Source organism: Zootermopsis nevadensis, unplaced genomic scaffold (assembly GCF_977971745.1).
Source record: "Zootermopsis nevadensis isolate Lab colony 2312 unplaced genomic scaffold, Znev_1.0 Znev_ptg000006l, whole genome shotgun sequence".
Lineage (NCBI taxonomy): Eukaryota > Metazoa > Arthropoda > Insecta > Blattodea > Termopsidae > Zootermopsis > Zootermopsis nevadensis.
Window position 1 is genome coordinate 2352496 of NW_028259138.1, and position 16252 is coordinate 2368747.

Below are 16252 nucleotides of genomic sequence, written 5' to 3' on the forward strand. Positions count from 1 at the left end.
AGAATGGAAAAAAATCATCGAACAAGCTAAGACCCACACAGGGTTATAACGCTATAAGAAGAGGAAGAGAAGACCATTGGGCTTAAAGGGTTAAGGTGAATGCCATGATAATCTGTTAAAGTGACCCATGGTTGTTCACTTTGCCTTGCTTCCTGATTCTTCTTTCCTTCTACACAGCATAGTCATAACATTTTGAGTTCTTCTTCATAGACTAAGCTTTGAATTCAGTTCAAGTTAGATTCACATTTCTTCTCTTTCAGGCTTCCCATGGGTTTATCACGCAACATAAATGGGCGCATGAAGTTAAGGCCTTCATAAATTTGGAGGCCTGTGGTGCTGGAGGTAGGGAAACATTGTTCCAGGCTGGCCCCAATCACCCGTGGCTCATACAGGTTAGATCCTTTTGATTTATAATTGCAAGTTAATGTGCTGTTTAGTTGTATTGCAGCCTGTTAATATCATAGAAATTTAATGATTCCATTAGAAGTTAGTCAAACAATTCAGGATATATGGTGATTCATCATTGTTTTATATGCTTTCCATGCTCCCTTTGATATTCTTTATGCTGTATTGTGAGTGAAGAACTTCTTATGGGTTCATTCATGTGTCTGTTTGTCTTATTTTGCAACAGGAGTGGGCCTGAAGGTTGTTCTTCTTTTTAATGTTGTTAAACACGTTCTTACACATGTTGTTATTGTTATTAATATTTTTATTATTGCTCCTGTTCTTCTTCTTCTTCTTCTTGTAGCATTATAACCCTATGTGGGTCTTAGCTTGTTCGACGAGTTTTTTCCATTCTGTCCTATCATTCACAATTCTTCTCCATCCCCTTACTCCCATTATCCTCACATCCTCCTCCACGTTGTCTATCCATCGTTTCCGTGGTCTCCCTCTCATCCTTCTTCCCATCGGTCTCTATTCCATCACTCTTCTAGTTACCCTGTTTCCTTCCATTCTTGCAACATGTCCAAGTCAGGCTAACCTTTTGCTTTTGATCAGCCTCACAATATCTGCTCCCTGTATGATACAATCTAGTTCATGGTTCAACCTAATTCTCCAGGAGCCATCACTATTCTGTATTGGACCATAGATTTTTTGTAATATTTTGCGTTCAAATATTCTAAGTTGTTGCTCATCAAAGCTAGTTAATGTCCAGGCTTCACATCCATATGTGACTACTGGTCTTATCAGAACTTTATAGATTCTCAGTTTAAGTTGCCTCCCCAATATTCTAGACTTCATTAAATTCTGATAGGCATAATAACATCTATTACCATTCACAATACGTTCTTTAATTTCATTAGTTACTGAGTTTATAATATTAATCTGTGAACCTAGGTAATTAAAATTCTGCACTTGCTCAAAATTATAGTGTCCTATTCCCAGTTTATTTGTGACTTTTTGACGTAAATATGTCTATAAGGAAGGGTCATTCGGCAAAAATGTGTAAGGAAAAGTGTTACGAAAAAGGGAAACGAAAAAGTGTAACTTCATTGTTATGTTACCTAGGAGACCTCATCTGTTTACTCAGCATTGTTGTTACCTAGGAAACGTCATCTGTTTACTCGGCATTATTGTTACCTAGGAAACGTTATCTGTTTACTTAGCATTGTTATTACCTATAAAACATTACATTACATTACCTTACCTTACATTACACTACATTACATTACTTTACATTACATTCAGCTACCAGAGACCCATTTTAAGCGTAACTGATTGAAGTTGAATAATCAATGTCTTAATCAAACTTATCTCAATTGTAAAGCATGTATAAAGGAAATATTTAGAATAATGCCAATATATAAAGTTCCTTTCTGTATAGACATATTTACGTCAAATTCTCCGGAACCGTGGTTCCAATATCACTTTTTATGTATAGTTTATATTACTCCTAGGGTCCATTCTTCTGGAATCTTTTCTTCTTTCCAGATTAATAATATCAGATTATGTATTCTCTCCCATAACTTGACTTCCCCTTTTTTGAGTAGTTCAGCGGTAATCCCATCACTTCCGGGTGCTTTACCATTTTTCAGACATATGACTACTTTTTGTACTTCTTCAGACGTAGGATCTTCAATATAATTATCCACAGTATAATATGTCGGCTGCTCTGTCTCAATTATATTTTCTGTCAGGATACCACTAAAATACTCTTTCCATCTGTTAACAATATCACCATTCTCTGTCTTGCTCCTGTTATTATTATTGTTATTTCCAGTGATATCCTTATTCTTATTCCTGTTTTATTGTTGTTTGTATTGTAATTCTTATAGCTTTTGAAGCAGTAATAATAGGATTAATAATTGCATAGAAATGACAAATTAATAAAAAGTTATTGTCTGATTAGCTTGTTGAGGCGTATGTGGAACTGTCACATAATGGTGAGTTCATGCTGAGATTAATGATATTTATGGTTGAAGCTCCCCAAGATTCCAGACATCTTATTAAAGATGCCAGGACTTGAAAACAGCCCTTTAATAGCTAACAAACTAATTCATATTTTTATATAAGTCATTGGTGTACTTATACAAAACAAAATAAATTATAAAAGATGTGTTTTTGTAAATAAAATTGTTTGTCTATTCAAACACGGAATTTTTAAATCAGAATGATGATGAACAATAAATTATGGAAAAATTAAAGAAATACCTGCTTTTCTCACACTTATAGCCTCATCAATTCACCACAAATAATGCAGTGTTCACGTAAATGATGATACTGATGATTACTTTTTGCTTCGTAACAAATAGCTACTCGACTACATGTTTGTATGGGTTCCACATGGAAGTTTTGAAACATGACTGACTCAATGGCGCAACATCCTGAAGCTGAGCCTTGGCCTCCTCCCATGTGGGAGGTTTCTTTGTCTATGAAGTGTGCATTTATGAGTTGTGAGTGACAATCCCACTGCCTCCGCACAGTTTCTGCTCAATCCTGATTTGTCTGCTAAAGCCATTTAGTAGTGAATCACTAAAGACTTGGGTGAGAAATGGCTGCTGAGTTTTGCTTACGAAACATCTCATTCATACTTGTAGGGTATTTTACATGCCATAAATCTACGACATGGAACCGCTGGCTTTACTTCCCCTCCGAAGGAAGTCGTGCTATTGATTTTTATCACCTTTAAAATCCATTGACTTTGGCCGGGTTTGAGCCCGCGAACCTTGGGTCCAGTGGCAAGCATGCTAACCACTAGTCCACCGAAGGCAACAGCTTTGAAACATATGTAGTTTAATATAACAAGTGCACGGTTTTAACATGTAGGCCTATTTGTGTGAATACAAAAAATGCATTAAAATATATATTTAGACATCAGGACTTGAACTTGCAAATGAATATTCATTGATATGAATATTCATTTGCAAGTCTACAGGGGAACATGAGCAACCAACTGAAGAAAAGCTTTCACCTCTGTTGTGCTTTTGGAGGACTTGGAAAAGTCATCAACATTAATATATGTTCTTCAAATTATATGCATGCTGATGTCTTTGTTGAACAGACATCTGGCATAAATCATTGTAGTTAATGGAAGGTATAAAAAAGCTACAAATGAACAAATACAAGGAAATTACAAATGACTTAATTATGATGATGGCTGTACACTTACATCACTTCTGGTTTGGGTCTTAGAAAATGTCAGGTGCATGTTTTTTGTTGGAGAGGGTATGATCAGCTCAAATGAAGATGAGTCACAGTCATGGTAATAGTAATACTGCATGAAGAAGGTTTTCCATTCTGTTTTTATACCTATACAGTGAATAGAATTTCATCTGGCAGATTAATTATGTATCTTCCTAAAATACTTGCATTCCTAATGAAATTACAGTTTCAGTATTTTCACTAGCCATCACTACTACTACTACTGCTGTTAATGTCATTATAATTCATATACAGTGCTTGACCATCCATGTGGTTCTTTGGGAGTGCAGTCAAGTAGATTATGAGTACAAATAAAGACTGTATGTTATGTCTTTCAGTTGGTACTCCCCTGTTTGCCTCTGCCTTCTTCCACTTTAACAGTTTTCCTCAGACTTAAGCAGCTTTCTTTGAATTCAATATTTTTTGTTTAGTTTTACAAGCAGTTTGGAGATTGCTGGGACAGTGCCGTTTTAACATAAATCTTATATATGGAATACTGTATCACATGTTTGTTGGAATAACTGGTTTCACCCATTTTCTTTGGAACATTGTGATTTGTAATTACTGCCATGAGAACCTCAAATCCTAGCTTGGAAAAGAGACTACCTGAGTTTGAACATGGAAGAAACATAAGGCATAAGTATTGTGTCTTTCTTTCATAAATTACATTGGACATTTCCAGACACACTTTTTTTAAATCTCATTTTATTATTGGAATACACCATTAATTTATCTGGTTGTAATATCTGAGAATAGGTAATAAAGAAATGTTTGTATTTATTGTTTTAGAACATTTAGTCCATATCGTTAGCACATTTCTTTCATGTTTAAAGATGTATGCAGATTCAGTGCCACATCCACATGGTCATGTTTTGGGTGAAGACATTTTCCAGAGTGGTTTAGTCCCATCAGATACAGATTACAGAATATTCAGAGACTTTGGGAAAATTCCAGGTGAGAAGAAAGACAATGCAACACCTAAATATTTAATTGCACATTATATATACAGGTAGCCCTCGATTTGCGCAGGTTCATAATAATGCCAATTTTGAAACCAGCAAGTCAAAAAATGGGAAAAAATATATTTTACTATTATTTATAACATTTTACAATGTATCTTGTACTGATTCTTATACTAAATCGTAATTCTTACATCGCTGATTTTTAATAAAAATTATAAATACAGTTATCTCTGCAATTACCTGTTTTGTTAACACGAATTTCCTCTAATGAGATCGATGTATTGGTAACAGATGTTTGTGAAATGCAAACTTTTGCATATGCGAGTTTGCTCTTATGCAATTTCAATCCTGGCGCTTTAAACTTTCAAAGGACTAATTTAATCTCTGCGGAGGTACCGGGGTTATTTTTACTACGCAATTTTCTGTAGCTAGGCGTCTTACATGAATGCAGCTATCGCATAACAACAGAGGTGACTGTACACATCAGTCACATGAAAGAATCGCAGTAAATCGTGGGGACCAACGAATTGCCGATTATAAGTGTATAAAATATATTTTTTAAATTCCCTTTATTTTATTTACGTTATTTCAGAGCTTTAAATGTAATGTCATTATATTACTTGTCAATGTTTGGGTGCTGGGAACACATGTCACTGACTTCCCATTGATTTACTTTATAAAAGAGTTTCAATTTACGCCGGTTTGTCTAGGAACGCATCCCCGGCATAAATCGAGGGCTACCCGCATCTGTATAAAAACTTGAAGTAGGTTTTTGTGATATTCAGTACATGGGAGTGTACTGTACAGGACAACGTTTGAGATTAATGTGGGATGCTTTAAGTTTTAGACTGGATGTCTGGAGCTCAATTCCTAGCTTGTCCAGACAGGCTCTGGTGCCCACTCAGCCTCCTATCCAGTGGATGCTAAGGCATCTTTTCTTTGGGGTAGAGCAGTCAGAATGTGAAGTTGAGGTTAAGAATATGTGGATCTTTACTTACACTTCTACTTTCCCATTGCATAGCATTCAGGTACCAGGTCAACTTGCAGTCAAATACAATTTCCATTGGCTTATTTGACTCTCCCTTGTTTCAGGCCTAGACTTTGCTCATGCAATGAATGGCTATGTGTACCACACTAGGTATGATAATCTTCATGCAATTCCTACTGGGACATTGCAGCACACAGGAGATAACTTGCTGGCACTTACTAAGCGCATAGCTTCATCTGATATTTTAAGCAACCCACAGGAGTATGCAGCAGGAAGAACTGTGTATTTTGATGTTTTGGGACTCTTCATGGTCAGCTATTCAGAGACGGCAGGCATTATTTTAAATGTCTTTATAGTTGTGTTGTCTGTGTACACAGTTACAAAGAATATCCACACTATCAAGTCAGGTAATGTAATTATTTGTGGCTGCAGTGCTGAAAAGGATTGTGGGTTTTTATTATTAAATTCTTGTTGTTATTGCTGTTTATTATATTTTTATTGTTATTGTCATAATTTTCATTATTATTATTATTGTCATCATTATCAGTGAAGATGACTGTCTTCTGGGTTGTAGCGCCACGTAGTCTGGTAGAAGTTTGCTGATTTTTCAGAGGTGCTTGCTGCCACCATTATCAAAGCAATGAGTAATCTGCATTATGAAAAATTGTTTTCCATTGTTGACAAACTCTGTAATAAAGAAAATTATTATTATAATTAATAGAAGTGAATACTGTTTTGAAAATTAAATAATAATTAGGAATTACTTGTTTTATACAGGAGGTATAATAGTGGTAGGATAGTGAAATCAGGCTTCAAATTACAGCAGATTTGTCTTAAGATAGGGGGAAAAAGATGGAATTTTGGCATGGAAATGTATTGGAAAGCAGTCACTCGGAAAATGGGGAAGGAACTGAAAGAATAATGCCAGAATGGATCTAAGGGAAAAAAGATTTGGTGGTGGAAAGTAGATGGAACTGACTCAGGATCGTGTTTGATACAAATTACTGATGAATGAATGAAAACCACAAGAACAAAAATTAAACCCTGTATTGAAAGATTAATAATTTAGTATCAGATATCTTACTACTGATTGATTTTGTTAAAGAAAATGATTGACTTATAGTAGAGTCTCAATTATCTGACCTAAATGAGACTGAAAGATGGTCTGATAATCGATAATGTTGGATAGTATGGAAGACTAATGAAAAAGATGATGGTAAATATCAACTCAATTTACAGTATCATTAAATTGTGAAGAAAATACAATATGGCATCAAATGAACAAATCTCACAAACAAAAATAGTATTTAACATTCTATAACTTTGTAAATGAAAGAGTTATTTTTTAAATAAGTTAGTAATGGGTATTTTTGTACTGCATTTCTTCTTACAGGTCCAGGATTGAATCATACTGGTTACTTAAAGTTATTTCTATTGAGCTGTGTAATACCAGCGGTGGGATGGCTGCTAGCATTTGTAAATGTACTACTAGTGGCATTGATCCTTGACCTGTTCAGTAGTTCAATGAGTTGGTTCACAAGACCAGGCCTTGTATTCAGCCTGTACTACTGCCCTGTTCTTGTTTGCTGTATGGTGTTCCCATTGCTGCTTCAAAAGTACATTAATAAACAGGCAAGTCTATCAGTGCATAAAGCCTTTCTGTACTGTGGTCAAGTTATACCATCTTGATATCTAGCTCTTATGCATGACTGTCTTCTAGGAAGTTGTGCTGTGTAGTTTGGTAGAAGTTTATTGACTTATCACCCTGAAGATGGAGGTATCAATTGCCTCTGAAACATTGGAAACTTCTAGCAAACTACGTGACACAACATCCCAAATAACAGCCATCTTCATATTCACTGATCACATGAGAAATGGAAATCATGCTTTTTCTACCCTGAATATCTTTGGAATGAAGGAGCTGGGTGAATAATGGTTCGTTGTGCAGACAGAACAAAGATGTCTCTGTCACCTGACATTCATATTTTGAAATATAAATTTTCATTTTCAAAGGAAGTTCTATATTTATGCACATGTAAATCACAATTATTTATTCAAAATTCTTTCCCTAAAAAAGGGGCAAGACTTTTTTACATGGCTCATACTATTCATGCATACAAAATGTTGTAAATATGCAATATACACAATACAGATCCTAAATAGGAACTAGCTGTTCTGACTCAGGTTTTTGGTAGTTTTCCTTAGTCAATCCTGATAGTAGTTTAAAATAAACAATGATCTTTTTCATCACATCCAATTTATCATTCATAATCATCCCCCCATACTTTACTCATAATTTCAACATTTGATGCATCATGAAGTCAAATAAATATACTAACAATTGTTAGAACCTCTTATTACATAGGTTTGTAGAGCAGTGGTCCCCAACCTTTTTGTGCCTACGGGCACATTTGAGAGTTTATGAGATCGTGGCGGGCACCAACCAATTAACAAAGCCAAATTTTCTTTTCTCTGGACAAATAAGATATGGACACAAATAATACACAAAACAACATGACGTTTAATGATGCAAGAAACCATGCAATCAGAAATACGTACTTTCAAAAGTACAATTATTATTACTCAAGTGGGAAGGTAGTGTGATGTTTGGCACTGCATTTCATCGGCCAGTTTTTCAAATTTGGGAGTATAGGATGATGTTGCTGCTTGCAAACAACCGTCAAGTTGGGCATTAATAAGTAGAAATCTGTGCTTTGATTTTATAATGTTCGTGGTTGAACGACCTTCAATACTCAGTATAACCTCTTTCCGTATAAACGCGGGCACCCAAAAAAAGCCTTGGCGGGCACCATGGTGCCCACGGCCACCGTGTTGGGGACCACTGTTGTAGAGGGTGATCAAGAAGTCATACAACCTATTCCTGACACATCTTCTATTTGTCAAAAAATAAATTTGATTGAAATCAGAAAATAAAAAGAGTAGTGTTATATTATAATAAGTGCTGGGAATGTCCACCACATTCAGTTAACCATGCTTTCACCCTTTTCATCATGTTTGATCCAACCCAGTGATTTTCTGTGTCATGGAAATGGTTCACCAGATAAGATATTGTCAGTTTGTTTGGCACAGGAGAACTCATTCTGGCAAATTAAGTAAAAAGAAGATGCCATGTTGTGTTTGACAATGAACATTCATTGCACTTTTGAAAAGAACATTCTTGCATTTCAAGTGTTGAAAGACAAGACAGACTGCTGCAGGTTACAACATAGCATGAACTATGTGGGCTCTTCTATAGTCACTGTGTTATTGTGTGTTTATTATTCCAGTCAAATTGTTATGAATTGCAGCCATCAATAAATATTTTAATATGAGTTGCATGACTTTTTGATCATTCTGTATTTTAAATATGTAGTTATTAAGAAGGGATTGAAACTTGTGTTGTTGACTTCTATCATCTCTCACATCTTGTTGCTACTCTGTGTGATAACATATACGATCAGTAATTAATTTCATTATTGCATTAGGCTTGTCTTGCAACTCTGCATATATCTTAGTAACTGACTGGATATGTGTAGAGCACTGGGGTTCAGGGATTTTGTCTGCGAATCATCCAGTCTCCCATCCAATTAGTATTTGGAATCTTCCCTGTGGGGAAAGCAGCTGGACATGAAGCTGATTGTTCACCTTTGTTCATAGTTGAGGATAACTGTTGCCATTCCATATTTATTTCTGAAGTATGATCAGAATATATTATTTTATTTCAGATTTGTGAACTAAATAATGTAAATTTTTTAAATTAAGTTAATGCACTCAAATTAATAATTAGTAATTCTAGGATGTTAATATCCTTAGTTAATGATTTTTACACCAAATTTCTAACCAATGGAATCTTGGTATAATAAGTGACACATTTACTGTCCACAGACCAGGAGATAATCCCTGCTAGGAATTTGATGTACGCGCATGCTCAAGATTTCGCGATGAGTGACGAGTTGCTACTAGCCATCCTGAAAGTATTCGTTCCACAGCCACTAACAAACAATAGACACAAGGCTTACATGTGTTCTAACGGGTATAGCTTTAAGATTACCTCACAGTGGCACAGTGATTGAATCTAGAATATTATTACAACACCCACATAACACAGTACAGGTGCACTAACTACACGCTACTCTTACCTGCTTGATGTTTTCAGTCTGTGTGCAGTAGTGTAACTCTCTGGCGTGTCATACTTCCCACCAATAGCAGCCCTCTAGTCCACCTGATAAGAAACATTCCCCCTGCTTCGCACCAGAACCGTCTTCCCCCAGCAGGGATTTTCTCCTGGCTGATGGACAGTACCTCCACTTCCCTAATATGTCCTTATGTTATTGAATGAGGCACAGATGTAGCTCTACTTTAATTATTTGATTATTTCTGAACAGTTGTCTGAGCAGTTAACATTACTGGTAGCAGGGATATAATGAACTGTTGATTGTGGTTTCTGTATCTTTCAGTCTCCTTTCGTTCTTGGTGTGCAATGTCGGCTATATGTGAACGGTGTTCAGTGTCTGTGGACCATATTGCTGTTAGCAGGGACCATCAGTGGCATCCGATCAACATTTGTATTCATGATTCTTGTGTTGTTTCCCACACTCAGCAGTTTAATGCTCAATCTGTCTCGCTGGAGAAATAATTGTAAGTTCTTACTGTGTTAACATATCCTTTTTATTATTGTAGCTGATGCCATAGCAGAAGAACAAATTTTTTACTGTTTGTACACAGTATCAACACATTAAAGGTAGGGTAGCAGTTCCCTTCTTCTGTGGGTCATTTAGTAGGCAGGAAACTGCTTTTTGTGCAAAACTTTGGGTGAAACTTGTAACTCATTTATGTCTTGACAGATTTCAGTAGCTTAAAAATGTATGGAAGGCTTAAATGATAAAAATAAAATAATAAAAGCATGTGCTGTTGGCACAGTGTTTTTAGTATTCTGAAGGATTGTGTAGTGCAGATTTTGAAATCTCTAAATCTGCTAGTGGATGTCTTTATAACACATTACCTTACAAATTCTACAGGTCAGATTATTATTATATGTCAGTTACCATCCTTACATTAAAATAGTTTTGGCATGTTATATTATTTCCAAAAGAACCCTTAATTAAGCTGTTTTCTTTTCAAACATCTGTTACCATACCAACCTTCAGACTTTTGAAAAAGGCATCCTTGCACTTCAGCTGTTTGACAACAACTAACAGGTTACATCATGACATGACCTGTATGGGCTGTTGTATAGTCAGAGTGATATTGTGTGCTTATTAATCTATTTAAATTGAATTGAATTGCAGCCATCAATGAATATTTTAATATCGGTTATGTGGACTTTTGATCAGCCTGTATTATCACAGTGTAATGTGTGCAAAATACAACAACAGGCTTTGTCCTCTTGATATAAACTCAAGCACATATACTGAACATCATTCTACATATGTTTAGAGCAAGGTGTTTACAGTAATTCAATGCAAAGGGAGCGTCTGTAACACATGGATTAGCTGTTATCAGTCTTAAATCAGTAGTTATGATATTTGTAGAGAAAATCTTCTTGTTTCATCATTAGCTGAAGCTTCAGTCTGCATGATGAATAAGAATACATTAAATGTGAATATAGAAAAGCTTTAGAACAGTACTCCAGAATATACTAGGTACCAAAATTAAAATTTTAGACATTGTGGTAACCTAATTCCCAGAATTTGTTTAGTTCTGATGATTATATGAAATTTGAGGTTTTTGTTGGGATGAAAATGTGGATTGTGGTTTTGTGGGTTGTGATACCATGTGGTGTTATTGGTGGTTACCATTGTTTTGGAGGAATGTATTTTCTCCATAATCAGGGTAGACTCCTACCGCAATTCACATTAAGGTGGTGCTTCAATAATGTAATTGTCTCAGAAGCAACTGGAAGTTCTAGTTATTGTTGTGTATGGTTGTCTGTTTCAGTGTATATGTGGTTGACTGTGTACATCTCCAGTACACTACCATCAGTTATTTTTTTCTTGTACCATACAGTAATGGGATTTGGCTTCTTTATACCCATCACTGGAAGAATAGGGCCTGTTAAAAATCCAGATTTCATAATTGGAATCCTTTCAGCTCTTCTGTGTATTTTGTCAACAAGTTATGTGGTTAGTATTTCTTGCCAGTAGTAATTGGTTACTGTATTTCGTCTTTTTTTACCTGCCATATAATGGGCCTTGTTTGTCTCACTATTTAAAAGATCTGTTTACTAATTAGTTACATATGTCAGAATCCCCTGCAAAAGGCATCACAGTCTTCAGAAGTGGTGAAACGTATAATTTCTTTCCATAATTTAATTATAACAGTCCCGCGCTGTAGCTGCGTGGTCTGAGGCATCATGCTTCGGACCGGCGATATGGAATGTGCGCTGGTTTGAGTCTCGGGGGAGAAGAAATTTTCTCATGAGCTTTCGACCAGTGCATGGGATCGGTGCCAACCCAGCATCGTGAGGAAATTGGGGAGCTCCAATGAGTAGTGTAATCCGGTCATGAAAACTAGCAATGGCTGGGGGTTCGTCGTGCTGACCACACGTCACCTTATATCTGGTTGGATGATCGTTCACCTCTGCTTAGGCATGTGAACATGAGGCCAGCAGTCAAGCTCTCTGGAGCTGTTACGCCACAGACTTAATTTAATTTAATTATAACAGTTTCCAGTGAAAGTTTCTACTTTTGATTACGTCTTTTCTGCAATAGTCTACAGTACAGGAATACAAATAGGTGCACTAAAAATGAACCAAAAAAGAGATTATTCTAAAAAATTGTAAAACTTACCCCTAAATAGTCTTTATAATGCTTACTCACTCACTCTACGGTGCAGGAAATTATTTGAAAAGTTGATTGTATACTCAGCTTGCCAAAGAATAGCCCACTTTCTTTATGAAACCCAAAGGTTCATTACTGTGTTCACAAAAGCCTGCCATCAGATTCTATACTGAGCTAGCTGCATCCAGTTAGCTCCTTTGATTTCTATCTCCCTAAGGTCCATCTTAATGTTATCTTCCCACCTACACCAAGTCTTCCCAGTGGTCTCCTACCTTCAGGCCTCCCAATCTTGTAAACACCCCTCCCCTCCCCCCATGAATTTTGCATGTCCAACCCACCTCATCCTCCTTGTTTTAATCACCCTAACAATATCAGGTAAGGAGTACAGGCCATGAAGCTCATTGTTATGCAGTTTATGCAATTATTTATAATGCTAACTAACTAAACTAACTAGATAGCTTACCGAACCTGAAGGTTCATCACCGAATTAACAAAAGCCCTCCACCAGACCCTGTCCTGGACCAACAAAATCCAGTCTTCTTCAACTTCTATCTCCCATAGATCCCGCCTGACATTATCCTCCCATCTACGTCTAGGTCTCCCCAGCGGTCTCTTCCCCTCAGGCTTCCGAACCAATACCCAGTGCACACCTCTTTTCCCATCCATGCGCACTACATGCCCCGCCCATCTTCTTCTTCTCTGCTTAATCACCCTGATTCTTTATAATGCTATTAAATAAAAAGGCATTACATAAGCAGAAAAGATTGGTATCACACAGATTATTAAATGTGAGATAAGGTAATACATGAATCCTACAGATAAACTATTTTAGGTGAAACCAGTTCATTGAAATGATAGTAAGTAGGAAATGAGGTTCTCACAACATTGAGAATGAAGATGGCTGTCTTCTGAGTTGAAGTAGCTTGTAGTCTAGTAGAAGTTTACCAATGTTTCAGAGGCCTTTGTTTTGTCTTCATGATCAGGGTGATGAGTAAGCTATGAGCATGGAATTGGTTTGATATATAGGAACCAGGCATTCAAGGCAACCTTGACAACCAGTGAGGAGTAGGGTGAGGATCAGATGAGGGCCTGGAAGCCAAAAGGAGAGGGATGTGACAGCCTGGCCAGCAGGAGGGGAAGGACTACTTTCTTTTACCTCTCTCTCTTGCATGTCCTTCCCCTTCCTGCTGGCCAGGCTGCGTCACACCCCTCTGTCCTATTGGCTCTCAATCTTGACCCTATTGTCTACTGGTCTGTCCAAGGCTCTGTCTTGACTTACTGGTTCCTATGTGTCAAACCAATTCCTTGTGCATGACTTACTCATCACCCAGAAGATGGAGGCAGCAAGCACCTCTGAAACACTAATAAACTTCTACCAAATGATACAACCCAGAAGACAGCAATCTTCAAAAAATGTCTGATAGAATGTTCCTTTGTTGTTTGTCTGATATCTACATGAGTATATTCTGTTCTTTTCAGTTATCACATTCTTTAACAGTTGAGTTTGACAGTATTAATCGTAAACATTTACTCCCTTTTTTTATGCAGTTCTAAAACAAAGTAATTGCTGTCTTAAATATTATCATCTGTGTTCACACATCATTCACTCACTGATACATATGATGGAACATTGTTAGATTATCTTGAAATTGCTAAGTCATTTTAAGCATGTTCTCTCTGCTAGTAAACTCATGTTTAAATAGATCAGTTTTGGTGTAGATACTGTATAAATAAGTTCCTATGGTGTATGCATCCTGAGAAGTCATGCTGTACTACAAGCAGACTGAAAAACATTGTGCTTCTTCCAATCTGATGTAAAATTTACTTTTAATACTTTGACACTGGAAGTTATAAAGTAGTCAGTAATTACAAAACAAATAATTGAATAACGATACTACAAACAGTGGAAAGCAATAAAAATGTGTGAGAAATATCTTTGTATTAAGACAAATGTTCTCCATTCAGGAATAGGGGAGTTACACATGTACACAACACTGCTTGGCTATCAGGCTTCCTGTGCCACAAAAACTTCCTTAACTCTCATGTACATATAATAGTATTCTGTCTTCTACTTGACTTCAACTAAGAATTATTTCAATGAGATGCTTATAATATGGAGACCAGGTGTACCACATTCATGTGGAATATCCAGATAATGATTTTCAGGCTGGTCAGTTTACCTGCTGTTTTATGAATGCTGTATTAACATGCAGTTTATCAAATTTTAAATTTATGTATGCTGTCCACATTCTAAGAAGTTGCAATAGTAGTTTACAGGATTCTGATATGTGTCAGTTTTCTTAGTTATTTTTGTTACATATTCAATTTGTGCATTTCTAATGGATTTAGTCATTTGTATTGTTCTTCGCTAATTACAGTAGATTTTGTGCAGTTATTAGATTTTATATGTTTCCATCAACCCTGCTGACTTGCCGTTCATAATAGTTGGACTGTGAAAAGAATGGTTTATATTATCATCAAATATCTCATATTTCTGTCCCCTGGAACTGGTCACTGTCAGAAGTGTTCGCTGTATTAGATCATATTTATTATGAACACAGCAAACATTGGTTAATATTTTATAATGTTTATGCTTTGTACTTGAGATGGCTTGTGTTCCATTATAGGCCTAGAGGCTGGTTATCCTGACAGTCACCCTCTATGCTATATAACCTGTAAAGTTGAGAAGGTGTCATTTAATAAAGTAAGAAACATAATTTATACTATCACAGTTAGGTTATTCACGTTTATTGATTCATGTCAAAACAGAATAGAATTCAGTTTTAGTTGGTAGAAGATTTCATTAATTATATTTTTACAAAACCTGTTGGTTTGTATGGGTGTGAAACTTGGTCTGTCACATTAAGGGAAGAGCACAGATTGAGGGTTTTTGAGAACAGAGTGCTGAGGGGTATATTTGCAACTAATAACTAACAGGGATGAAGTGACAGGGAGACTGAACAGAACATAGCATAATTAGGAGCTCCATCATTTGTATTATTTACTGTTGTTGTTGTTGGCGTTGTTATGATCAAATCAGGGAAATTGAGATGGGCAGTGTGTGTAACATGCATAGGGAGATGAGAAATGTACAAAATTTTGGTTGGAAAGCCTGAAGGAAAGAGGCTACTTGGAAGATCTAGGGATAAATGGTACAGTAATATTAAATTGATCTTCATGAAATAGGCTGAGAGGCTACTGACCGGATTGATCAGCCTCTGGTCAGGGACCAGTGATGGGCTGTTGTGAACGTGGTAATGAACATTTGAGCTTTGTGAAAGGCAAGCAGTTTCTTGGGTAGCGTAGTGATGATTAGCTTTTTCAAGTACTCTGATTTAGTTAGTTGTTCTTCATATTTTAGTCCAATTTTTTAATGATATAAAATAACCCAATTTCATTTTTCATTTTAGACACCCCTGATCATATTAGTGAGGAGGCCTTGGCAGGTCATGGCAGGTGCATTTGGACTCCACTTGCTGACCATCTTGTTAGTAATTCTCACACCACTGGGGTTTCCATATAGTGCCAATCCTTCTGCACCAACACCACAGAGGATCTATGTTTTCGTAAGTGCTGTCTGTACTGTAACCTTTGTGTACCTGTCTTCAAAGACTATGTGCATGAAGTGTCATTAATTTGTATAAAACTCACATTTAATAGTATAGAATTGTTATTATGACTGCTATGTAATCTGCTGTTTAGCTGTCACATTTTCAATTTTCACATAGTATTGTTATTGTGATTAGATCAATTAGAAATGGGTGGGGCAGGTTACAGGCATGTGAAAAATGAGACATGCATTGAAAATGTTGATTGGAAAATCTCAAATGAAGAGATCACTTTAGAAGCCTGTGCATAGATGGGAGGATAATATTAAAATG

The 16252-nt window shown here is 36.3% G+C and overlaps 1 protein-coding gene across 4 annotated transcripts in view; it reads left to right on the forward strand.

The window, feature by feature from the left end:
* The window catches only part of LOC110832366 (endoplasmic reticulum metallopeptidase 1), a 36106-nt gene that overhangs the window by 9718 nt on the left and 10136 nt on the right, over positions 1 to 16252 (forward strand). For 3 of the 4 annotated variants that reach the window (XM_022069288.2, XM_087343545.1, XM_022069291.2), the window contains exons 4-10: positions 261 to 392; positions 4476 to 4596; positions 5697 to 5999; positions 6986 to 7224; positions 10050 to 10230; positions 11530 to 11714; positions 15782 to 15937. In XM_022069288.2, coding sequence (XP_021924980.1) covers positions 261 to 392; positions 4476 to 4596; positions 5697 to 5999; positions 6986 to 7224; positions 10050 to 10230; positions 11530 to 11714; positions 15782 to 15937 — 1317 coding nt within the window. The remainder of the gene's footprint in view (positions 1 to 260; positions 393 to 4475; positions 4597 to 5696; positions 6000 to 6985; positions 7225 to 10049; positions 10231 to 11529; positions 11715 to 15781; positions 15938 to 16252) is intronic. The other variant, XM_022069292.2, reaches the window with a different exon arrangement.